The sequence below is a fragment of the Hyperolius riggenbachi genome, chromosome 8 (genome assembly GCF_040937935.1).
Source record: "Hyperolius riggenbachi isolate aHypRig1 chromosome 8, aHypRig1.pri, whole genome shotgun sequence".
Taxonomy (NCBI): Eukaryota; Metazoa; Chordata; class Amphibia; order Anura; family Hyperoliidae; genus Hyperolius; species Hyperolius riggenbachi.
The window spans coordinates 262,541,187-262,566,100 of record NC_090653.1 but is presented as its reverse complement, the minus strand read 5'-3'; the positions used below and the strand labels follow the sequence as shown (position 1 = coordinate 262,566,100).

The following is a 24,914-nucleotide window of genomic DNA, read 5'->3' as shown; positions in this document are numbered from 1 at the left end:
GAAAAACCCTTGTTTGCAAGCACAGAGGTCAAACGTTTCTTGTAATTGATGACCAAGTTTGCACACATTTTAGGAGGAATGTTGGTCCACTCCTCTTTGTAGATCATCTCTAAATCCCTAAAGAGAACCCGAGGTGGGTTTGAAGAATATTATCTGCATACAGAGGCTGGATCTGCCTATACAGCCCAGCCTCTGTTGCTATCCCAAACCCCCCTAAGGTCCCCCTGTACTCTGCAATCCCTCATAAATCACAGCCACGCTGCTGACAAACAGCTTGTCAGAGCTGGCTGTGTTTATCTCTATAGTGTCAATCTGCTGCTCTCCCCGCCTCCTGCAGAACTCCAGTCCCCGCCTGCATCCCTTCCCTCCCTGCTGATTGGAGGGAAGGGACGGGGGCAGGGACCGGAGCTATGCAGGAGGCGGGGGAGCAGCTGAGACTGACACTACAGATGTAAACACAGCCTCACAGCACGGCTGTGATTTATGAGGGATTGCAGAGTGCAGGGGGACCTTAGTGGAGTTTGGGATAGCAACAGAGGCTGGGCTGTATAGGCAGATCCAGCCTCTGTATGCAGATAACATTCTTTAAACACACCTCGGGTTCTCTCTAAGGTTTCGAGGCTGTCTCAGTGCAACTCTGAGCTTGAGCTCCCTCCATAGGTTTTCTATTGGATTAAGGTCCAGAGACTGACTAGGCCACTCCATGACCTTAATGTGCTTCTTCTTGAGCCACTCCTTTGTTGCCTTTGCTGTATGTTTTGGTTCATTGTCGTGCTGGAACACCCATCCACGACCCATTTTCAGTTTCCTGGCAGAGGGAAGGAGGTTGTCGTTCAGGATTTCACGATACATGGCTCCGTCCATTTTCCCGTTAATGCGATTAAGTTGTCCTGTGCCCTTAGCAGAAAAACACCCCCAAAGCAAAATGTTTCCACCCCCATGCTTGACGGTGGGGACGGTGTTTTGGGGGTCATAGGCAGCATTTTTCTTCCTCCAAACACAGCGAGTTGAGTTAATGCCAAAGAACTCTATTTTGGTCTCATCAGACCACAGCACCTTCTCCCAGTCACTCACAGAATCATTCAGGTGTTCATTGGCAAACTTCAGACGGGCCTGCACATGTGCCTTCTTGAGCAGGGGGACTGTGAATCCATAATCCTCCAGATCAAGAGCTAGTAGATCAGTTCGCAAATTAAGCAGATCACTTATGACAGGGAAAAAAAGCTTAAGAAAAAAAATAGCCTTGTTCTCTGGTATATCTTTCAGTATAAGAGGAATTATTAACACAGAAAATGCATTATTTACAGTGGAGGAAATAATTATTTAACCCCTCACTGATTTTGTAAGTTTGTCCAATGACAAAGAAATGAAAAGTCTCAGAACAGTATCATTTCAATGGTAAGTTTATTTTAACAGTGGCAGATAGCACATCAAAAGGAAAATCGAAAAAATAACCTTAAATAAAAGATAGCAACTGATTTGCATTTCATTGAGTGAAATAAGTTTTTGAACCCCTACCAACCATTAAGAGTTCTGGCTCCCACAGAGTGGTTAGACACTTCTACTCAATTAGTCACCCTCATTAAGGACACCTGTCTTAACTAGTCACCTGTATAAAAGACACCTGTCCACAGAATCAATCAATCAAGCAAGCAGACTCCAAACTCTCCAACATGGGTAAGACCAAAGAGCTGTCCAAGGATGTCAGAGACAAAATTGTAGACCTGCACAAGGCTGGAATGGGCTACAAAACCATTAGCAAGAAGCTGGGAGAGAAGGTGATAACTGTTGGTGCGATCGTTCGAAAATGGAAAGAGCACAAAATGACCATCAATCGACCTCGCTCTGGGGCTCCAGGCAAGATCTCACCTCGTGGGGTGTCAATGGTTCTGAGAAAGGTGAAAAAGCATCCTAGAACTACACGGGAGGAGTTAGTGAATGACCTCAAATTAGCAGGGACCACAGTCACCAAGAAAACCATTGGAAACACATTACACCGCAATGGATTAAAATCCTGCAGGGCTCGCAAGGTCCCCCTGCTCAAGACGGCACATGTGCAGGCCCGTCTGAAGTTTGCCAATGAACACCTGAATGATTCTGTGAGTGACTGGGAGAAGGTGCTGTGGTCTGATGAGACCAAAATAGAGCTCTTTGGCATTAACTCAACTCGCTGTGTTTGGAGGAAGAAAAATGCTGCCTATGACCCCCAAAACACCGTCCCCACCGTCAAGCATGGGGGTGGAAACATTTTGCTTTGGGGGTGTTTTTCTGCTAAGGGCACAGGACAACTTAATCGCATTAACGGGAAAATGGACGGAGCCATGTATCGTGAAATCCTGAACAACAACCTCCTTCCCTCTGCCAGGAAACTGAAAATGGGTCGTGGATGGGTGTTCCAGCACGACAATGACCTAAAACATACAGCAAAGGCAACAAAGGAGTGACTCAAGAAGAAGCACATTAAGGTCATGGAGTGGCCTAGTCAGTCTCCGGACCTTAATCCAATAGAAAACCTATGGAGGGAGCTCAAGCTCAGAGTTGCACAGAGACAGCCTCGAAACCTTAGGGATTTAGAGATGATCTGCAAAGAGGAGTGGACCAACATTCCTCCTAAAATGTGTGCAAACTTGGTCATCAATTACAAGAAACGTTTGACCTCTGTGCTAGCAAACAAGGGTTTTTCCACTAAGTATTAAGTCTTTTATTGTTAGAGGGTTCAAAAACTTATTTCACTCACTGAAATGCAAATCAGTTGCTATCTTTTATTTAAGGTTATTTTTTCGATTTTCCTTTTGATGTGCTATCTGCCACTGTTAAAATAAACCTACCATTGAAATGATACTGTTCTGAGACTTTTCATTTCTTTGTCATTGGACAAACTTACAAAATCAGTGAGGGGTCAAATAATTATTTCCTCCACTGTATTTATGCTTCACTGAAGCTAATTGAGAATATTGGTGGTTTCAGGACAAATAAGATTAACTTGTGATTGAAGTAATTACTGAGCAAATAAAGGACATAAAGTTCTCTGCTTAATCCCCTAAGAGCAGAGAGACTAGTCCAAAACATGTCATATTTTTAGTACCTTCTATAATTATAAAGGGACATAGGAAAAAAGTAATTTGTGTTTGACTTTGTAAGAAATGTATTTCTTTTACGTACAGTACAGACCAAAAGTTTGGACACACCTTCTCATTCAAAGAGTTTTCTTTATTTTCATGACTATGAGCATTGTAGATTCACACTGAAGGCATCCAAACTGTGAATTAACACATGTGGAAGTATAGTACATAACCAAAAAGTGTGAAGAAACTGAAAATATGTCATATTCTAGGTTCTTCAAAGTAGCCACCTTTTGCTTTGATTACTGATTTGCAGATTCTTGGCATTCTGCAAAGAGTTTGTATGTTCTCTCCGTGTCTGCGTGGGTTTCCTCCGGGCACTCCGGTTTCCTCCCACATTCCAAAAACATACAGATAAGTTAATTGACTCCCCCTAAAAATTGACCCTAGACTACAATACTTACACTACATAATATAGACATATGGCAATGGTAGGGATTAGATTGTGAGCTCCTTTGAGGGACAGTTAGTGACAAGATATATATACACTGTACAGCGCTGCGTAATATGTCGGCGCTATATAAATACTAAATAATAATAATTCTCTTGATGGGCTTCAAGAGGTAGTCACCTGAAATGATTTTCACTTCACAGGTATGCCCTGTCAGGTATAATAAGTGGGATTTCTTGCCTTATGAATGGGGTTGGGACCATCAGTTGCGTTGGAGAAGTCAGGTGGACACACAGTCGATAGTCCTACTGAATAGACTGTTAGAATTTGTATTATGGCAAGAAAAAAGTAGCTAAGTAAAGAAAAACGAGTGGCCATCATTACTTTAAGAAATGACGTTCAGTCAGTCCGAAAAATTGGGAAAACTTTGAAAGTGTCCCCAAGTGCAGTCTCAAACACCATCAAACGCTACAAAGAAACTGGCTCACATGTGGACCACCCCTGGAAAGGAAGACCAAGAGTCACCTCTGCTGCGGAGGATAAGTTAATCCGAGTCACCAGCCTCAGAAATCGCAGGTTAACAGCAGCTCAGATTAGAGACCAGGTCAATGCCACACAGAGTTCTAGCAGCACACGCATCTCTAGAACAACTGTTAAGAGGAGACTGTGTGAATCAGGCCTTCATGGTAGAATATCTGCTAGGAAACCACTGCTAAGGACAGGCAACAAGCAGAAGAGACTTGTTTGGGCTAAAGAACACAAGGAATGGACATTAGACCAGTGGAAATCTGTGCTTTGGTCTGATGAGTCCAAATTTGAGATCTTTGGTTCCAGCCACCGTGTCTTTGTGCAAAACAGAAAAGGTGAACGGATGGACTCTACATGCCTGGTTCCCACCGTGAAGCATGGAGGAGGAGGTGTGAGTGATGGTGTGGGGGAGCTTTGCTGGTGACACGGTTGGGGATTTATTCAAAATTGAAGGCATACTGAACCAGCATGGTTACCACAGCATCTTGCAGCGGCATGCTATTCCATATGTTTTGCATTTAGTTGGACCATCATTTATTTTTCACAATGACAATGACCCTAAACACACCTCCAGGCTGTGTAAAGGCTATTTGACCTGGAAGGAGAGTGATGGGGTGCTGTGCCAGATGACCTGGCCTCCACAGCCACCAGACATGAACCCAATCGAGATGGTTTGGGATGAGCTGGACCGCAGAGTGAAGGCAAAAGGGCCAACAAGTGCTAAGCATCTCTGGGAACCCCTTCAAGACTGTTGGAAGACCATTTCAGATGACTATCTCTTGAAGCTCATCAAGAGAATGCCAAGAGTGTGCAAAGCCGTAATCACAGCAAAAGGTGGCTTCTTTGAAGAACCTGGAATATGACATATTTTCAGTTCTTTCACAGTGGTCTCACCCTTATGTCATGTGCCTATTTTTGCAAACGACCGGTCGTTTGGACGTCAAATTGGGCGTGTGTACGGTCGGTTGTTCAGCTGATAAGACTGGATTTGAACGATCTGCTTGGCGTCCAAACAACCGGTCGTTTGCAAAAATCTGACGTGTGTACAAGCCTTAATACTGTTACCTATAGACCCTGAACAAACATGTAGCAGGTCAGGTGTTTCTGACACTGTCAGATCTGACAAGATTAGCTGCATGCTTGTTCTTGGTGCTGTTCAGACACTACTGCAGCCAAATAGATCAGTGGTAATTTTATCAAACAGCGCTGCAATACTTTAAATGCAAATATAATCTTAGTATATGTCCAATAATATCAGTCTCAGTTTCAGTTCTTATAAAGTCTCTGATGTATGCGCTCTGTATATAGGGTGTAGCATTGACCTTTCTGTGTGTAATACAGCGCTCTACTTCACTTCCACAGTAGTAGATAGGAAAAATGTCCCCTTAGGGACCGCACTCACCCGTCCTTAATGACCACTGTGAGACTGGTCAATAATCACTCTAGGTATCCTCCCTGCTCGATCTGGCCACCGATCACCGGTCGTCCAATCTGTGCTTTCCAGGGGTGATGGCTCCTCCAGCGAAGTTTAAGGGGAACTGAAGAGAGAGGTATATGGAGGCTGCCATGTTTATTTCCTTTTAAGCATTACCAGTTGCCTGGCAGCCCTGCTGATCCTCTTCCTCTAATACTATTAGCCACAGCCCCTGAACAAGCATGCAGCCGATCAGGTGTTTCTGACTTTAAAGTCAGATCTGACAAGACTAGCTGCATGCTTGTTTCTGGTGTTATTCAGGTACTACTGCAGAGAAATAGACCAGCAAGGCTGCCAGGCAACTAGTATTGTTTAAAAGGAAATAAACATGACAGCCTCCATATACCTCTCTCTTCAGTTCCCCTTTAAAGTTCACATGTACCTCATGAAAGAATTAGCGTCCCATAGCGTGATTCTGTATAAAACGAACAATTTTATTTTGTTAAAATACAAACGTAATGGGTAAAACCGCATTCAGAGTATTAACGGGCTCACCCCCGTGCCACCCTGGTAGGCTTGAAGAAAGTTCCGTTTCTCTGTTATCCCCCTCTTGGCCGTAGCGTACTTCCTGGTTGTCCTCTGGCTCCACGCTACGCGTTTCGTCACATGCGTGACTCACCATGTTTGTGAGTATTTTAACAAATACCCCTGGAAAGCACAAATTGGACGACCGGTGATCGGTGGCCAGATCGAGCAAGGAGGATACCTAGAGCAATTATTGACCAGTCTCACAGTGGTCATTAAGGACGGGTGAGTGCGGTCCCTAAGGGGACATTTTTCCTATCTACTACTGTGGAAGTGAAGTGGAGCGCTGTATTACACACAGAAAAATAGATCAGTGGGGCTGCCAGGGAACTGGTATTGCTGAAAAGGTTATAAATATGGCAGCCTCCATATTCTTCTCACTTCAGTTGTCCTGTAAAGGACAGATTCAGGTGCTGCATAGAACACTCCAGACTATGTCACAGCGAGCGGCGTTCTCGCAAGCGTAGAAGATACTGACCTGGCGAGGTCGGCATCTGCACCGGAGGGGGACCGCGGAACACCGGATGGAAGCGGAGCTGTGGCGAGGGTTGTTTTGATTGCCAGGGGCTGGAGGAAGCCCTGGGCAAGTAGATCTTTAAAAAAAAAAAAAGTATGAAAGTATGAATTTTTATTATTTTACTTGGACCTCCTCTTTTAGTAATTTTAAGTGATGTAGTACTTTAAACATGATTTGATGAGTCCATGAACAATCTTTGTAACTCTAATGTGTTTTGTGTTTTTTGCAGGTACCTTGGGATATGCGTGAAAGACGAGAAACTGTATCCGATTCTGGAGGTAAGCATTCCTTAGGGTCATACGTTAGAGGCAAGCATGCTCAAATCCGAATTCGGGAGATACCCGGATAGTGCGGGGGGGGGGGTCAATCTTACCTGTCTGACGTCTTCTTGCTCCGTCCCTCGGCACCTCCCACGATGCGCTCCACTCGCATCACAACCCGGAAGGAGGAAGTGTTTGGAGTCACGTGACCGCCGCATGGAGCGCATTGTGGGAGGCGCCAGGGGTAGGAGCAAGAAGACGTCAGACAGGTAAGATTAACACCCCCCCTCCCCCCTCCCAGATTTACTGGGAGATATCAGGATGGAACTATCCAGGTATCTCCCGAATCCGGATTTGAGCATGCCCGGTTAGAGGAACCGTAACCACACATGGTAGAATGTAGTAAATTATTCAGGGTACCCAATTTGTCCTAGAACTTTTCCATGCGAATTTGGGGTCACTGGTTCTCTGCAATAGTGTTTGCGATTGCATTTTTTTCAATGCAAGATTTTCTGCATTCACTTTTTTTGTATTATTTTTGGTTTAGTTATTATTATTATTATTATTATTATTATTATTATTATTGTATTTATAAAGCGCCAACATATTACGCAGCGCTGGACAAAAAATATATACAATAGTACAAGGATGACAGACATAACAAGGTTATACAACATAGAACAAAGGTATACTAGGCAAATGGTACAAGATACATGCAGGGCAGTTTCTAGGCTAAAATGCACCCAGTGCGAGAGTGTAAAAATTGCCCCCCCCCCCCCCCCATGCCAGAGCCAGGTATAGGTGACTGCAGTATAGGTTAGCTAGGTCTAGTTGCACTCAGTATAGGTAGTGGGCTATAGGTCCCCCCAGTATAGGTAGCCAGGCATAGGTGCCCCAGTATAATTGCCCCCAGTATAGATTAGCCAGGTAGGTGCCTCCAGCATAGGTATCCAGTATAGTTCAGGGGCGGACTGCCCAGGGGGGAAGGGGGGCAATCTCCCCCCAGGCCGCCTTTCATTCAGTGATTTAGGGCAGGTCTGGTGTCTGGTGTATTTGGGTTTGTTGTAAGGCAATGTGAAACTTGAGGCTCAGGGCTGCCGCACGGCTGGACGGCCCCTAGAAACGGGCCTGGATACATGATCATGCGACATGGGCTGGTTAGGTAGGCCCAGTAATACAAGTACAGGCTGTCATAGGACAGGAGCACAGGATCCTGTAGATTACACTAGGGAATGGAGGACCCTGCCAGAGGCTTACAATCTAAGGGACTTTAGATAATTGTCATTCTTTTATGTCGTTCTAGCATTAGTAATCAGTGTTTTCTGTTGTTTGGCAAGAGGAAGTAGTAAGGGTGCCCATACGTTTGATCGACTGATCAGGAGTACTGTAAAATCTCAGTTGCAAGTGCTTGATTCGGTACCCGGTGGGAAGTGCGCTTGATTTCCCGATGACAGAGAATGTAGGGGCGGTACTTCTGCACAACTCTGCTTGCAGTAGAGAAGGTGGTGAGCTGATGACAGCCAGAGCTCACGAAAACTAAAAGAGCCTGGGGAGAACACTGGACCACCAGCTGGCGGTGTGCCCCCCCTTCAACCGTGCCTCTAAACAGTTCTGAGGGCTCCCCTTTCACGTGGGCGTGAATCCTCGGTGTCACAGCGAGCTCATGTAGCCAAGTCACTACATTTGCAGGTTGCTCATGAGCTGCGTGTGCAGGTGCTCATGGTAACGCTGGACACCAGAGGAGGCCAGGATTTGCAGGGATGGCTGATAAAATAATGTATGGACACAGAGAGCAATAACCACAGGTTTCTCTGATTCTCCACAGTACGTGAATGGGGGCTGCCTGGAGGAACTATTGGCCAACAAAGAGGTACTTCTGAGCTGGAAGGAGAAGGTGGACCTGGCGTGTGACATCAGCAGGGGGATGGTCTACTTGCACTCTAAGAACATTTATCATCGAGACCTGAACTCAAAGGTATGTATTCTATAGAGGCTGGCCAGCTAAACCGTGGAGATCCAGAAACTCTTCTCTGACTGAAGAAAGGCATACCACAATTTTACATTCTTAATATGAGTAGTTGGCTGCAGAGAGTAGGCACCGTTGTTTGTGACTTGTTTTCCTCACCTGTATTAATCCATTGACCGGCAGGAAACCTGAACCAGTGATAGGTGAAGAATTTGAAATATGAAAACAGAAGCGACAATGGGTTCTAATATACTCCAGCAATCACTACAGCCTCATGCACACGCTAGATGAAACTATGCTGAGGTAGCTGATAACGACCGACTTTGCTAATGATCTAGTTTGTGTACAGCAGCCCCAACCACTCTGTCAGTGATCAAATTGGCCAAGCAACAGCGGAGAGCTTTGTTTTTCCCACTTACCCCACCTGCCACGTGATTTCACTCCTGCTCCACGCTGGTTTTCCATTTTTCATTAAAAAATTACAAAAAAATCGATCGTTTTATATTTTTTGGGGGGGACGGGGGGCAGAAATGTGATTTCCCTAACTACACTGAAATCTACAATGCCTGCTTCTACCTATATAGCGACACGCTCTGGTCTCAACCATCCGCCTCCTCTGTCTCCTCCCTCCTCTCTTTCCTCCCTTCGTCCTTCTCTGTCTGCCACCTCTGCCCTCGGTCTCCTCCCTCCATCCTACGTCCCTCTCTTCCCTCCGCCTCCTCCATCTTTCTACTTCATCCATCTCCTCCCTCTATCTCCTCCTTCCGCCTCCTCCCTCTGTCTATCCCTCTATCTCCTCCCTCTGTTTATCCTTACGTCTCCTCCCTTCATCTATCCCTCTGTCCCTCTCCTCCCTCCACCTCTTCCCTCCGTCTCTTCCATCTGTCTCCTTCATCCGCCTCCTCCCTCCGTCCCTCTCCTCCCTCCGCCTCTTCCCTTTGTCTCTTCCATCTGTCTCCTCCCTCCATCTCCTCTGTCCCTCTCCTCCCTCCATCTCCTCTGTCCCTCTGTCTCCTCTGTCCCTCTCCTCCCTCCATCCTCCATCCCTCTCCTCCCTTCATCTCTTCCATCTGTCACCTTCGTCAGGCTCCTCCTTCCATCTCCTCCATCCCTCTTCTCCCTCTGGCTCTTCCCTCCATCGCCTCCTTCTGCCTTCTCCCTCTGTCTATACCTCCACCCCCCCCCCCCCCCCCCCCGTCTGTCCCTCCATCTCCTTCCTCTGTTTAACCCTCCGTCTATCCATCAGTCCTCCGTTTTTTCCACCATTGTTATTAGGGAACGAAGATAGCAGCCTCTCTATTTCTTTCACTTCAGGTTCCCTTTAAGTTAGAATAAATGGCCGTGGCTCTGAGGATATTGGGGTCCCATGAATAGGATGCAGCATCCTCTGTTTATTGCCATTAAGATGAAGCATTCATAATGTGCATATTTTATGTTATATCTGCGCTGTGATCCATTTTTTATTACAAGATGCTTAGAGGATCTCTATAGGGAGGCTCTGAATGATTTATGCTGTTTCCTCTGCTGATATGAATACAAACTAGGAATACATCACTTCCTCAACCTTGCATAAATACCTGTGAAGCAAATGTCAACTGACAATAAGAACAATAATAATCATAAAAAACAAGATACTTGCCTATGGAGAGGGAAGGCTCTGGGTCCTATAAGGCCTTCCCATTCCTCTCCTGGCCCCCCAATTTCCAGGCAGCGCTTTCATCCCCGTTAGCAGAATTTGACCGATCGGTCAAATTCTGCACTGCGCCGCTGCGGGAGGCTTTGGGAGTCGAGTGCTCCCGAAAGCGGGTGGCTTCATACTGCACGAGCCCGTTCATGGAGGCGCAGTATGGAGCCGCCCATGGCGGGGCAAATTGGAATGAGGTGACCGTCCTCTAGGACCCAGAGACTTCCCGCTACATATGTGAGTGTCTGGTTTTTTTATTATTATTTTAGTTGACATCGATTTTTAGGCCTCATTCACACTGAAATATGCAGATGGCCAGGCGATCGGAACACGCAGGATTGCACTGCCACCTGTGCTTCCATGCGTGGTGTGGCTAATCCCATTCACTGTAGTGAATAGGTCAGCGGTGTGTGTTGTCAAAACATGTGTGCAGCAGTGCGATCGCACAGCGCATGTAATGTGAACATCACACAGTGCAGTCTAAGTACTTCTGATCGTTCGTACATGTCCGCCTTTATACACATTGCCGAAATCCGGACGGCAACGCGTCTAATATGAACGAGGCCTAAAGAAAGCCTATAGTGAGTCAATGCATGTGAAACCACAGTTTTCTTTAAAACACTTCTGTTTCAAGAGAGGAACTTTTTCCATTTTGGACTATCTCTCCTTTTGTTTCTCTGCAACTCCTTAGAATGAAATTCGACCATAACAGCTGAATGTAGCCCAGTCTAGCCTGACTGTTGCTGTCTCCCATGTGATCGCACCTAACCCCTCCCTCCTGGTGACTCATGCTGTCAGCATGGCCAAAGAAGACAGCATGCATCACAGGGGAGGGGTTAGCTGTGGCAAGAGCGGGCCAAGTTGAGCTTCAGTTTTAATGCTATATTTATATCAAGGTTTAGCAATAGACCTTCTTGTTTTTATGCATATATAAAACACAGCAATTAAACAATGTTTCTAGAAAAATGACTAGGTTTGGGGCTAGGATGCATACACGCGTCCAATTTAGATTGGCCAATCACTGACCAATTTTACCACCTCCATATAGTATGAGGGCCAACAGATTTTGAATTCTATAAACAGATTGTGTAGGTAAAGTATAATGCTACATGAAAGTGTTAAAATTGGTCAATCATTGGCCAATCCAAAATTGGATGTATCAACACACTTTAGAATTTGCCACCAGTCACTGAACTAGTGGTAAAAATAACAATGGATCATGCTCTGTGCAGCTAATTTCTCGCACAGCAAGGTGAGAAATTACGGACAGTCTGTACTCCAGAGAGTAATGTTGCCATAGTTGCAGAGAGGTGCTATCAGCCTATTTTTTTTTTTTTTTACAAATTTTATCTAGCTGCAGATTGAAAAGGAAACACATTTTTTCCATTAAGCAGACCTATAGGTTTGATGCTCTAATTCACAATCTTGTAACTAAATACTATCTTTCATCTATCTAACTTGTGTTTTTAGGACACTTTCTGGAAATCATAGCATTAATGTTAATGGTAGATTGAGTTCACCTCTCTGTTTTTATCATTGGTTTGGGGGTGCAGCCTTTTAATGCACAGCAAGTCGGATAATCACTTCAATCTCAGTAACAGCTGAATTCTATGTAAGACAACTTTCCCACTGGATCACATGAAGTGGAGCAGAGGTTAAAAATAAAAACACACTAAATTAATCACAAATCTGTCCTTGCAATGCAGTGTATTGAAATATAGAGAGACTGTGATGAGCTTTATTTTTATTTTTTTTAGAGAAAGTGTTTCAGACAAGCCTACCCATACTTTTGTGTGTGTATGTATACGTGACCATAACAGTGTAATCATGTTTCTACCTTGCCAGTGATGGTTTTCTTTTGCTGTCTTGTTTAGGAGTTTTTATAAAGAAACTCTTTATCTGGCTAAAAATACCTTCTGGCAGTTTATTTTAGCCTGATGAAGTGGGCAGAGACCCACGAAACGTGTGGGGGGTGGGGCATAATAATCATTGATAATATGAATTTAGTTGCTATTGAGATGAGACCTCCCTTTTTTTTCTCATTTTAGTTGTTTTTAACATATTTTTTTATACTCTTGTATTTGCTTCTCACCCTCCATTGGAGGGGATGTGCTTTGTCATCATGTGGCTGTTACCACTTTTTGAGGCCGTGATCGTTGTTTTTTTAAGACTGTGACAATATCCAGTTTCCTGGGCACCCGAGTGGAGTTGGGTTTATGCATCTCCACCTGCATCTAGTGGCTGGTTGCCCAAAGTGCAACCTCCCTTTGTGAGCACATTACCACATTTACTACTATTCCTTTGTGACATACTGCACCATTTGGGCTGACGTTGTCTCTGTGTTCCTTTGATCAATCTCATTTTGCAGTTCCTGTTTACTGCACGCAATGGAGTGACGCAGCCACTGACCAATAGCCTGCAAGCAGTTCTGTCACCTGACTGCTAGCGGTTGTCTCTGTGTCAATATTAAATTGTGGAACTTCGTATCTCCTCAATTTAGCTGCTCACATCATTTTTTTTTTTTTTTTTTTCCGAGGCTGTACATTTTTACTGTAACGGTATCCCTTTTATCTTTTCTAGAATTGCCTGATCCGGGTGACTCCGCGGGGGCGGGAGGCATTGGTGACAGACTTTGGTCTCGCCCGGGAAGTGGTGGACCTGCCTCTGAAGAACGGTGAAAGGAAGCTCTCGCTCGTGGGATCCGCCTTCTGGATGGCTCCTGAAATGTTACGTGGAGAACCATATGACCGAAAGGTATGTCTAAATTATGACTAGTTACGTTTTATTCAGAATCTTTAGAACATAATTTACAAAGATGTCTGAGATACGGTTTTGATGTATGTTTGATATCTTATCTGAACCAACATTATTGAATGTCCATTAAAGATGTTGAGTTGTCCCTTTTTTAAAGTGACACTGAAGCAAAAAGAAAACTTGTGATATGAATTGTATGTGTAGTACGGATAAGGAATAGAACATTAGTAGCATAGAAAAGTGTCTCATATTTTTATTTTCAGTTACAAAGTTTTTTTTTTTTTTTTTTTTTGAATAACATTGCATCATTCTCTAATATTTGCAGTTTACAAACTATACTCTGTATTTTAAACTATGAAACAGAGCAGCAAAGTTCAATGGGTCATTAGCTCTCCAGTAAAACCTTAAGAAAACAGGAAACCGTGAGAGACAGGTTGAGATAAGTGCTTCAGAAAAGAACTCTGTAGATGACTAAATTAGTCAGAGCGCTCAGAGAAGCTCTTGTGCATAGATAACTGAAGTTTCTTTAGGGCTGGTTCAGACGGGCGTTTTTGTGGCGTTTAACGCAGCGTTTCAGACGCAGCGTTTTTTGGGATCTACTGCCATCCCATGCAAGTGAATGGGAGCGTTTAGAGCTGGCTTTTGCAGGCTTTCATGAAAGCCTGGCAGTAGATCCCAGCGTTGCGTCTAGTCTCAAAAGCAACATGCTGCTTTCAGAGGCAGTAAACGCGAGGAAAGAATAGCAGAGACCAGAACTGCTAGCCTTGAACGCTTTTCAAAAGCTTTCAAAAGCTAGCTTTTAAACGCTGGCGTTTAAACGCTGGCGTTTGAACGCAATGCCAAGCAAAAGCTCAGCAGACGCCCGTGTGAACCAGCCCTAACTCTTCCTGTACTAGAAACAATATGAGTCTCATACCTTTGCTACTAATGTTCTATTTATTAGCTGTACTACACATGCAATACCTTTATATCAGTGGTCCTCAAACTAAGGCCCGCGGGCCGAATCCGTCCCCCTGAGGGTTTTTCACCGGCCCTCCACTCACATGTATTACTTAGATGCGGTCCACTGCATCTTAAAATATTGGTGGCTCAGATATAGAATAGCAGTGCTGGTACCACCCATCCACAGGGAAGCCAGCGAGCAGTCATTTACTGGCTTCCAATTCAATTCTGCATTACGTGACACTGCTGTCCAATTGGACGACAAGTTGTCCCCTGGGTATGCTTCACTGTTTGGCGCAAAAAGGTTTTTTACTATCTGCACATGCTGTGTTGGGAACATAATATCTGCTTTGGTTAAAGGAGTCATCAAGCAAGTAATGCTACCCAGAGTACTACTTACCCAGGGCTTCCACCAAGCCCCTGGCAGCTGCTATGTCCCTCGCCACAGCTCCGCTCTCCGCCTCTTCAGGTGTCCTCTACTGCGCCTGCGTGAGCGCCACTGTCAGTCACCTCCACGTGGTCCGGAACGCACTGTGCCTGCTCAGTACACTCCGGACCACGTGGAGGTGATTGACATTGGCGCTCACGCAGTAGGTGACGATTCGGCGAGGTCAGCCCCTGCACCGTTGGAGACCGGGGGCTGAGAGCGGAGCTGCAGCGAGGGACATAGCGGCTGCCAGGGGCTGGAGGAAGCCCCGGGTAAGTAGTACTCTGGGTAGCGTTACTTCCTTGATGATTCCTTTAAATGGGAGACAAAAGGGCTGTACATGTTAACAGGTAATAGTTTACACTATCTAGGTTCAATGTAATGTTTTCTACATCATATTATGTATACTTCGGCCCCCCATTAGTTTGAAGTATGTTGAAAAGGCCCTTGATCAAAAAAGTTTGGGGACCCCTGCCTTATATCCTAAGTTTATTTTCACTACAGATTCCCTTTAATGGCCACTAACCTTACAGTGCTGTTTGTATTTTCAAATCTGTGGCCACCCATAAAGTAAACTAATGCCATTCAGTAGATTTGTTTTTTTTTTATTCAAGCCTGCTAATAGTCCTTTTAGACTGATTGTTCATTTAGATTGTTACATTAGGTTTATAGCAGAAATATAATATATAAAGGTATTACCATAGTTGATAGTTAAAGAGACTCTGAAGCGACATTAAAAATCGCTTTTTACCTTCTAATCAACATGGGCATGTCTGCCCCTGCTAAAACATTGCTATCCCGTGGCTGAACAAGGGGTGTTTACTCCCAAAATCCCCTCTGTTGTTCCTGGGCAGCGCTTCCTGTTGAGGCAGGGCTAATGGCCGTAGCCCTGCCTCTCAGTGCGTCTATCAGCGCTGATTGCCGCCTCTCCCCGCCCCTCTGTCTTCCTTCACTGAGAGGGGCGGGGAGAGGCGGAGATCTGCCGACTGATAGAAGCGCATGGAGGCAGAGCTACAGCCATTAGCTCTGCCTCCATGAGCAGCAAAATCTACGACCAAGTTGGTCGTGGATTTTGCAGGTGGGGGGATTTGGGGGGTAAAGACCCCTTGTTCAGCCGCAGGAGAGCGGTGTTTTAGCAGGGGCAAACATGCCCATGTTGATTATAAGTTAAAAAGCAATTTTTAATGTCGCTTCAGAGTCTCTCTAATTAATTCAGAGACAGATGGTTAAAGTATATTGGGCATCTTGGTGCTCCAGCCTCCATCTACCCTGTCCTGTGCCGCAGGTTAAAGTTCCCTCAATGATAAAGTGCATCCCCGGTCAGCACAACACATGCTGGGCGATGTAGTTCATTGATGTGGTTTTACCCTGCCAAGAGATGTAACCACATCATTGAGAACTAGATCTCCCGGTATGCACCACACAACCCCAGCATGCATTGCAGCTGCCAGGGACATAGGAAATCACTGCAGGATCCTGCAGCATGGGGAGATAGAAAGCGGAGGCCTCCGTATAGGCTGGGGGTACTGAACACCAACCCCCCGAAGCAGGGGGTTTTAGGGCGCAGCCCTCTACGCTGAGCATTGAAACTAGGCGTCACTAGTGCCAGTAATGTAATACTGCGAGGGGCACATAAATTATTATTTCTCCCTCCGAGTTGTGACGACTCGGAGGCGGAATAGTATTTAACACCGCCAGGGATTTGAGTGGGAGCAGGATGAGTCGTCATTCAGCTCACCCTGCGCCCAGATCACCAGCTGCGTAATAATAAGTACACCCCCTCCTCCTGTAGGTAAGTAAATGCTTGCTACACCACCAAAAGCCAGCACAATTTACACACCTGCCTTAGTGGGAGGTTCATTTGTTAATTTAGTGCACGGTTTACTTTAACCTCCCTGGCGGCGGTATTATTTACGGTCTTTTCAGCACGTTTCAGACCCTAAAATAAGGGGGAAAAAAATCATCCTGCCAGAATGCCTGCAGCAGCCACAGCATTTACCTCCCCGGGCTCCAGTGCTGCAATTTTCCCTCCACCCTCTGGGTGGCGCTGTAACTTTGTAGTGATTCAGAGCATCGGAGAACAGGAAGGTGAACTGCTACCAATGTCTGGATCCCCCGGGAGGCGAGTAAAAATGCCAGCTGCGCGCTATTCTCTGCTTTGAGCTTCTGGCGGCTAGCCGCCAGGGAGGTTAAAGGACATTTATATGTATTGTAATACATACATATAAAATGCACATTCCTCCCAGAGTAAAATGCACTATAATTTACTATTTTCCTGTTTTGAGGTTAGTTGACTTTGAGTTTTGTCGTCTCGTAGCTTCCAGTCAAAATCTGCTCTGGTAGAAACGACACTTGGGGAGGTTTAAAGCAGCTGGCTAGTTTAACATTGAAACAATTATGAGAATTTGAGCAAGTCTGTAATGATGAAAGAAAAAGTTAATTTCTTCTTCTTTCCCAGGTTGACGTGTTTTCTTTTGGAATTGTCCTGTGTGAGATTCTTGGCCAGATCGCAGCAGATCCTGAGATCCTACCCAGAACCAGAGTACGTTTTCTTCCCTTTGATCACTGTGTTGTTGAGCTCGACAAAGGGCCACAAGGACAAAAAGAAGGGCTTTTTAGCCATTCATTTGAAATGTTTGTTTCATGCAGGTCCATACATCAAAATGCCTTTTAAAATGACACCTTTTGTGCATCAATTCAAAGTTATTCTACAATAGAATATCAAAACCACGCCTAACGTACGTTTCATGGCCTATAAAAGCCTTCTTCAGAGGCCAAAGCAGCTCCTTCTAATAGATTTGGCCCATGTCAGATGCCATCTATAAGGAATAATAAAATGTGATTTGGACATAATTTCTTCAATCAACATAGACACCATGGCCCATATGCAATTCACTTTTTCTGCTTGTTGATATTTTCACACCATGTCATAAAATGCCTTTTAAACCTGGCAAGCAAGAAAATACTCACTTATTTTGATAGTACTTTTTCACCAACTTTTAGTCTTTTTCAACTGTAAAATGCTTAAGTTATTTTGAAGAGAATATGAAACTTCTCTCCTAGAAGATAACTCCGGAGAAAAGGTTGATTTGCATGTAGCTGTTCTGAACCAGTCCAAAGATGTGTAGAGCAATATTTAGCTGTATAATAGCTGATGACAGCACACCCAACCATGCATACGCATTGAGAATACCTGAATATTTGTTTTTTTTTCTTCACTGTCTGAGTCATCATTGGCACTTTTTGTGAAGTTTGGATAACCTCAGCAAATGGTCCATGTTCTGGTTTCTGTGTCCTTTAGACTTAAAGTGAACCTGAAATGAGTATAATTATTTAAAATAATCACATAATGTACCTGCCAATGAATATTACATACGTACCTTGCTGTCAGTTCCTCTTCTAACAATTCCTTACAGTTCTGACTAGATCTAGTTCATCTTCTCTCCCCAAGCTTCGTACCTGTTAAAAAAAACAAATCCACAGCATAACTCGCCTACTCTGGGTTCCCTTCGCTGTCTTTTCTGCCCTGTCAACTCGCTTGTTTCCCCACCGTATCCTCTCATGCCTGCCAGAATTTTTACCACTATGGCACTGACCCAGAAGTAACCTGAAATACTTCTAAGTCAGCACCATAGTGGTTAAAATGCTGGCAGCTATGAGAGGACACGGCAGGCGAACACCTGAATACTCCTGATTGCCACTGTTTTGCACCCTAACAATTGGACAGGGTCAGGAGGACTGCCCTGTGTGTCACGCTTCAAGTGACTTGGATGCTTCCTCTTTCCAGCATACTTCCTGTTAGGTAGGAGGAAGCATTGGAGTCTCGTGAAACTCAAGGAACTCTGTGAACTCCTCCTGACCCTGTATGCTTGTTAGGGTGCTGAACAGTGGTGGTCGGGAATATTCGGGTGTTCAAATTCAATAAACGAAATACCCTCACCAACACTAGTATTGAATGACCTTCATTTTTGAATACTACCCACACAGTAATTTTTATGGCCCATAACAATTTTAACCTCAATATTTTATATTTTTAGGACTATGGTTTGGATGTGGAGGCCTTTCAAGCACTGGTGAAGGATTGCCCCAAGAGGGTTCTAGACTTAGCAGCCAGCTGCTGCCGGGTAAGGATAAAAAAATGTTATATTCTGGTCTAGCAGAAATAGTATGTCCAAATCAAACATTCCCTTCACTTGATGTATCCTTTCGACAGGCTGAGGTCTTGGTGTCACCTGAGACTCTGTACTTTTCATTACCCATGTTCAGAACATCTCTAGATTCTATCACTTCTCACATTCAGAACATCTCTATTACCTGCCACTTCAAACCTTCCCACATCCAGAACATCTCTATGTCCCACCGCTTCCCACATCCAGAACATCTCTATGTCCCTCCACCTGCACATTTCCCACATCCATACCATCTCAAAGTCCCAACACATCCACACTTTCCACATCCAGAACATCTCTATGACCTGCCACTTCCACACTTCCCACATCTAAAACATCTCTAGAGTCTGGCATGTGCACATCTTCCACTTTCACATCTCTAGGTGCCATCACTTGCACACTTTGCACATCCAGAGCATCTTTAGGTCTTGCCGTTTCCACACTTCCCACATAGAGAATATCTCTCTCCACTTCAGCAACTCCTACATTCAGAACATCTCTAGGCCCCGACACCTGATTACTGCTCTGGAGCTCTACATTTTTTTTATTTCCTGTGAAAGCTTTCTTACCTACCTACATGTGGACATAGTAAATAATCAGAAGCCTTGTGTGAATATTGAGGTACACCGCCTTGCAAATGTGACCACCCATATAAAAGCTGAAGTTTTGGTAGTCTGCTGGTCTGTTAACAGAATGCCAATGAGGAAAAACATCAGCAGTTATCTTAAATGTTGTTGCCCATCAATTTGGGAAACATTACAAGGCCCTTTCCAAATAATGTAAAGTCCATGATATTACAATGCAAAAAAAGTATTAACTAGTGGAAACTATCCAAGACAGTTGCTAGTCTCCACATGGGTGGACAGCCTGACAACTTCACCCCAAGGTCAGACTGTGCAGTGCTCAGAGAAAAAAAGAAAAAAAAAAACCTCACAAGCTACATCAGATTCTGAAGACCTTGGTTGGCATTCACAAGGTGTCCATGCAGGAATTTTAGTCAGAGTAGGGTGGAAAACATGTGTCCAACAGATAAGAGTTGAGTGAACTAATGGAAAGAGTTTCTAATATGAACAGTCTAGGTGGACCCCTCATTTTCACAACATTTGTTCTCTCATGGAATAATCCCAAAGGAGACCATTCTAGTGCCTAGGTAACACAACGCAAAGCATTACATTTTTGTTTACTAATGGTAGGTTGATAAAGGATTAAATCTACTTCTTATGGGTGGTTGAATTTTCCCAATGCTTTTCTGAATAGTCCCAGTGACCATCTCTAATTTTTCTATGCAGATTGAAGCCTTTAAGAGGCCGTCCTTCAGCGAAGTTTTGGATGAGCTTGAAGACATAGCTGAAACATTGGAGACCCCAACAGACACTCAGAATGCCTACTGAAGGGTCCATTTGTGACTTCACCTTCCTGTAAATAACTGTACAGAACGAACTGAAGATTTCTTGGACAAATCTGGACAAGCACTATAAATAATGAAGACATTTCTATTTATTTCACTTTTTTGAACATTGAAATGTCGTCTGCTTCATGACCTGGTTCCTTTCTCCGGAAATCAGTGTTGGAATATTTTGTTCTTCAAAAGTGGAGGGGGGAATTAAGACTTCTTTCTGCATGGTTCTCATCTTGGAGCGTTTATAGCCCGGTGACCTTCCTAAAAGCCAAACTACAAACACATTTCATCTTCAAGGGAACAGTGGCTCTCCGCCTCCATGATGAAATATTCTGTTCCTCAAGAGTTGGATGGAGGACCTTGGTGTGGTCGTTTTTTGAGTATAGTGACTTCCATAGCTACACGCACACATTAATTTTCAGGGAAAAGCAGCAACTGGCCTCCAAGAATATTCTATTCTTCAAAAGTTGGTGGTTTTGGGGGGGTGGAGACTTCTCCTTTTTTATGTGGTCCTTGTTTTAGAGCATTCACAGCCCTGTAACTGCAGCAAATCTCAGCTAAAAATGTACCTTATCTTCAAGTTAGGGTTGGTAAATACTCCCTGAGTGGCTGGACATGATCACGTCTCACTTTTTCTTCCTATCTAGGCAAATTGTGGCCAGCCAATCAGACTTATAGATCCATTTCCTACTACATTGATCATCTGCTTCTCTATGAAATCTGCCTACAGAACAAATTCTCCTATTGGCTCAGTTCCACTTCAAGGGAACAATGACACTCTGCCTCCATATTGGAATATTCCATTCTTCTCAAGACATTGGGGATTAAGCTTATTCCTTCTGTGTATGGCCATAGTTTCGGAGCATTCACAGTCTGGTTTCTGTGCAAACCTCAATGGCCAATTGCATCTCCGCTTTAAAGCACAACTGAACCTGTACACCCACACATGCTCCTGAAGGCGGGCCATACCACTTGGACATTTGGAACTGTAGAAATTGTGGTCTTGCAACACTGCAGAATAACCATACTGTGTAGTGATATTCTACATTTTTTTTTATTATTTAATGGGTTTAGAACTAAACTGAGTTTTTTTTTAAACATTTAACATTAAATATCAAATGAAATACGATTTCTTTAGAGCTCCACCTGCTGGTTTGGCTGTTGAGCATTCTAAGCACAAGAAAAATTAAAGGAGAACTGTAGTGAGAGGTATATGGAGGCTGTCCTCTTTATTTCCTTTTAAGCAATACCAGTTGCCTGGCTATACAGCTAATCCTCTGCCTCTAATACTTTCAGCCAAAGGCCCTGAACAAGCATGCAGCAGATCAGGTATTTCTGACAAATTAGACAGATATGACAAAATTTGCTGCATGCTTGTTTCTGGTGTGATTCAGACACTTCTTTAGGCAAATAGACCAGCAGGGCTGCCAGGCAACTGGTATTGCTTAAAAGGAAATAAATATGGCAGCCTCCATATCCCTCTCACTACAGTTCTCCTTTAAGTAGATACATTAACTAAAATCTATCAAGAACTATGACTATCTCAATCAATATTCGACTGGAAAAAGTGATCGATCATTGATCGGGAAAGGCCTTTATTTTTTTTTTTAGGCTGACAGTAGCGGGGTTGTGTACGTGGGGGTTGTTAGACCATCCCCCCCCCCCCCATACCCTACAGAAATGAACAACACAAAGCTAGTGGCGACAGCAGTGATCAGATCAGAAATCAATCAGGTGTCTGCTGGTATTCGACCGGATACAGAGTGGTACATGGCTGTAGTCAAGAAAACGATATCAAACATTTTCCAAACGTAAAGCCCATGTGATAGTGTATGGTTACTAAAGGCGGCCAAACCTCTATCGACTTGGGGGCCAATCGACCATCTGATTCAATAATTATATGATGGAAATCGGTTCTGCCAAGTGCATGCCTGATTGACGATGTGACCAATGAGCATGTCAATTGGACATACTGCAAAATGTCGGGTCGATCAGGTGCACGGTGGTAACGGCAAGTGACAAATGTGACAAAACCCCCAGCACTGTCCCTCCAATGACAAATGCTACCCCGTTCTCCGTGCAGTATACATTTCCTGTCCATGTCCGCCGCTGGATGCGGCTTCCATCCTCTGTCCGTACACGTGCCCCACCTCCTGGGCACGTGTGACTTTATATGTGCCCTTGTTACTCCGGTAACCCTGTGGGGGCGCATGTATGGATGGAGAATGGAGCCAACGCACAGGTAAAGTGTAGTGCACAGGTAAAGTAGAATCAGATTCGATTAGAGAGAGATTTGTCTCTTGGTCGAATCTGCCCATCATAGCTAGATGTATGGCTACCTTTTAAGAGAACCTGTTTTAAAAAAAAAAAAAAACTCCCCTGGGGGGTACTCACCTCGGGAGGGGGAAGCCTCTGGGTCCCAATGAGGCTTCCCCCTCCCCTGTAGCTGCAGGCAGTCCAGCGCTGGCTCCCCCGCAGTGTCCCGGAATCCTCCCCCGCCAAGCCTGACGAGGCTTGATATATTTACCTCACCAGGATCTGGCGCAGTAGCGGCTCTTCCTTCGGGCTAGTCGGAAACCGCCAAACCCGATAGTATGCACAGACGCAAAAGGACTCGCACCTGCGCAGTAGAGTGGATCGATCGGGTTCAGCTATTTCCGTCTTACCCGAACGAAAAGCCGCTCGTACGCCTGCACAGGATCGCGGAGAGGTAAATATTTACATCTCTGACCCAGGCAGGCTAACGGGGGGACACTGGAGGACGGGGTAAGTCTCGTTGGGATCCAGAGGCTTCCCCCTCATGAGGCAAGTATCCCCCAGAGGGGTATTTTTCATTACAGGATTTCTTTAAGGTGCGTACACACGCACTACCGCAATGAACGATGGATCCGTTAGATCCTCCCGCTGGGCGGGCATTCCAGCGACAGTAGTGCGTGTGTACAGCCTGTCAGGCAGACTGATAAGGCTGTTTCTGAATGAGCTACTCAGCGGATTGTTCAGAAACAGCCTTAGCAGTCCGCCGGCAGCACGTACACGCACTACTGTCGGCTGAACGTCAGCCCAGCGGCAGGGACCGGCGGACCCGTCGTTCATTGTGGTACTGCGTGTGTACGCACCTTTAAGATTTAATTTTCCTATGGTGCAGTAAAGATAACATTGCAACCTCAAGAACAGTAGAGTTTAGTTAACGGTTACGCTCCTGCAAGAGACTTCACAGAGAAGCACATGATCGATTTTTCATCTAGTTAATTTGCACATGGTCATGTGATCATGCATCTGTCCTGTTTCCTATGTAGGATAAAGCAGGAAATAGAAATGAGGTGTGTCTACCTTGATTGGGACCAACCAATCAGAGAGAAATAGAAAGTGGTCACTTGATTATGTCCTGCCTAGAGTATTCCCTGTAGGAGAACTGATGATTTACACTTACCAGTCACCAGGTCTGGAGTCTTGGCTTTTAAACTGGTAGAGACTTGTTTACTGCAACAGAACAGTTCACAAAAGACAGAGGAGCTGGTAAAGTATCAAAAACTGAAACATTTATTTGTAATATTCAATTCTTAATTTAAAAAGAAAAACGTGTTCTAATTTATATGGGGAAAAAAATTGCTGAGCACAATAAACCGATACATAAAATAGGTGTGCTGAAAATACACTACATATGCCTTTTAAAGTAGACCTGAACTATTGCACAGGAAAGAAGGAAAGACTAGATAAATCCACCCTGTATGTATTTAGAGAATTTAGCCTAACTCCCCCTCATCTGTGTCTAATCACAAGTGTAATTTGATCTCTCAACTGCCTCGGCAGAGCAGCTCATTTGTAAACACAGGATGTTAACCCTTTGTCTGCTTCCATTTAAGTAGAAAGTAGACACACAGCAGGATTTGTATAATTTGTAGCAAATGTTTTTTTCTTTAAAGGTTATAATGCTGTTGCTTATCTTTTAAAGCAGAGAGGAAGTTCTGAGTTCAGGTCCACTTTAAAAGGTCAGTCCATTCACATTGGATATTTTAGTTGATGAAGGAAGGCGGGTTTAATGCTGTACATGCCCGGTTGTTAAAGCTGTTCTAAATTGAGGTTACTCCCTTATCATAGTAATTAAAGAGACTCTGTAACATCAAAATGTCCCCTGGGGGTACTCACCTCGGGTGGGGGAAGCCTCAGGATCCTAATGAGGCTTCCCATGCCGTCCTCTGTCCCACGGGGTCTCGCTGTAGCCCTCCGAACAGCCGGCAACAGGCCCGACTGTGACTTCAATATTTACCTTCCCTGGCTCCAGCGGAGGCGCTGTGGCTGCTTTCGGCTCGGAACTAGACGGAAATACCCGATCTCCATCGGGTCCGCTCTACTGCGCAGGCGCCGGAGACTTGCGCCTGTGCAGTAGAGCAGACCCGACAGTGATCGGGTATTTCCGCCTACTTCGGAGCCGACAGCCACCAGAGCGCCTGCGCAGGAGCCCGGAAGGTAAATATTGACGTCACCGCTGTACGGAGGGCTACAGCGAGACCCCCGAGGGACGCAGGACGGCGTGGGAAGCCTCGTTAGGATCCTGAGGCTTCCCCCACCCGAGGTGAGTACCCCCCAGGGGACATTTTGATGTTACAGTTCCTCTTTAAGTTTATTTCATATCAGAGTGTCGGTATTTTTGCATTGATCCACAGCATTTTCCATTAACTACTACTTCAGCCTGTACTTTCTCTGTCACAGAGAGACTGTACTCTCCTCTGAGACCCACATGCTAGATAAGTGCAGT

The 24,914-nt window shown here is 44.8% G+C and overlaps 1 protein-coding gene across 4 annotated transcripts in view; it reads left to right on the top strand.

Annotated features, from left to right (window-relative positions):
- Nucleotides 1-24,285, top strand: part of LOC137527813 (dual specificity testis-specific protein kinase 1-like) — a 105,091-nt gene extending 80,806 nt beyond the window's left edge. For all 4 annotated transcript variants that reach the window (XM_068248751.1, XM_068248749.1, XM_068248752.1 and 1 more), the window contains exons 4-9: nt 6,787-6,835; nt 8,643-8,792; nt 13,048-13,221; nt 17,049-17,132; nt 18,628-18,714; nt 20,049-24,285. In XM_068248751.1, coding sequence (XP_068104852.1) covers nt 6,787-6,835; nt 8,643-8,792; nt 13,048-13,221; nt 17,049-17,132; nt 18,628-18,714; nt 20,049-20,150 — 646 coding nt within the window. In that variant the 3' untranslated portion in view covers nt 20,151-24,285. The remainder of the gene's footprint in view (nt 1-6,786; nt 6,836-8,642; nt 8,793-13,047; nt 13,222-17,048; nt 17,133-18,627; nt 18,715-20,048) is intronic.
- The last annotated feature ends 629 nt before the right edge of the window (nt 24,286-24,914 follow it).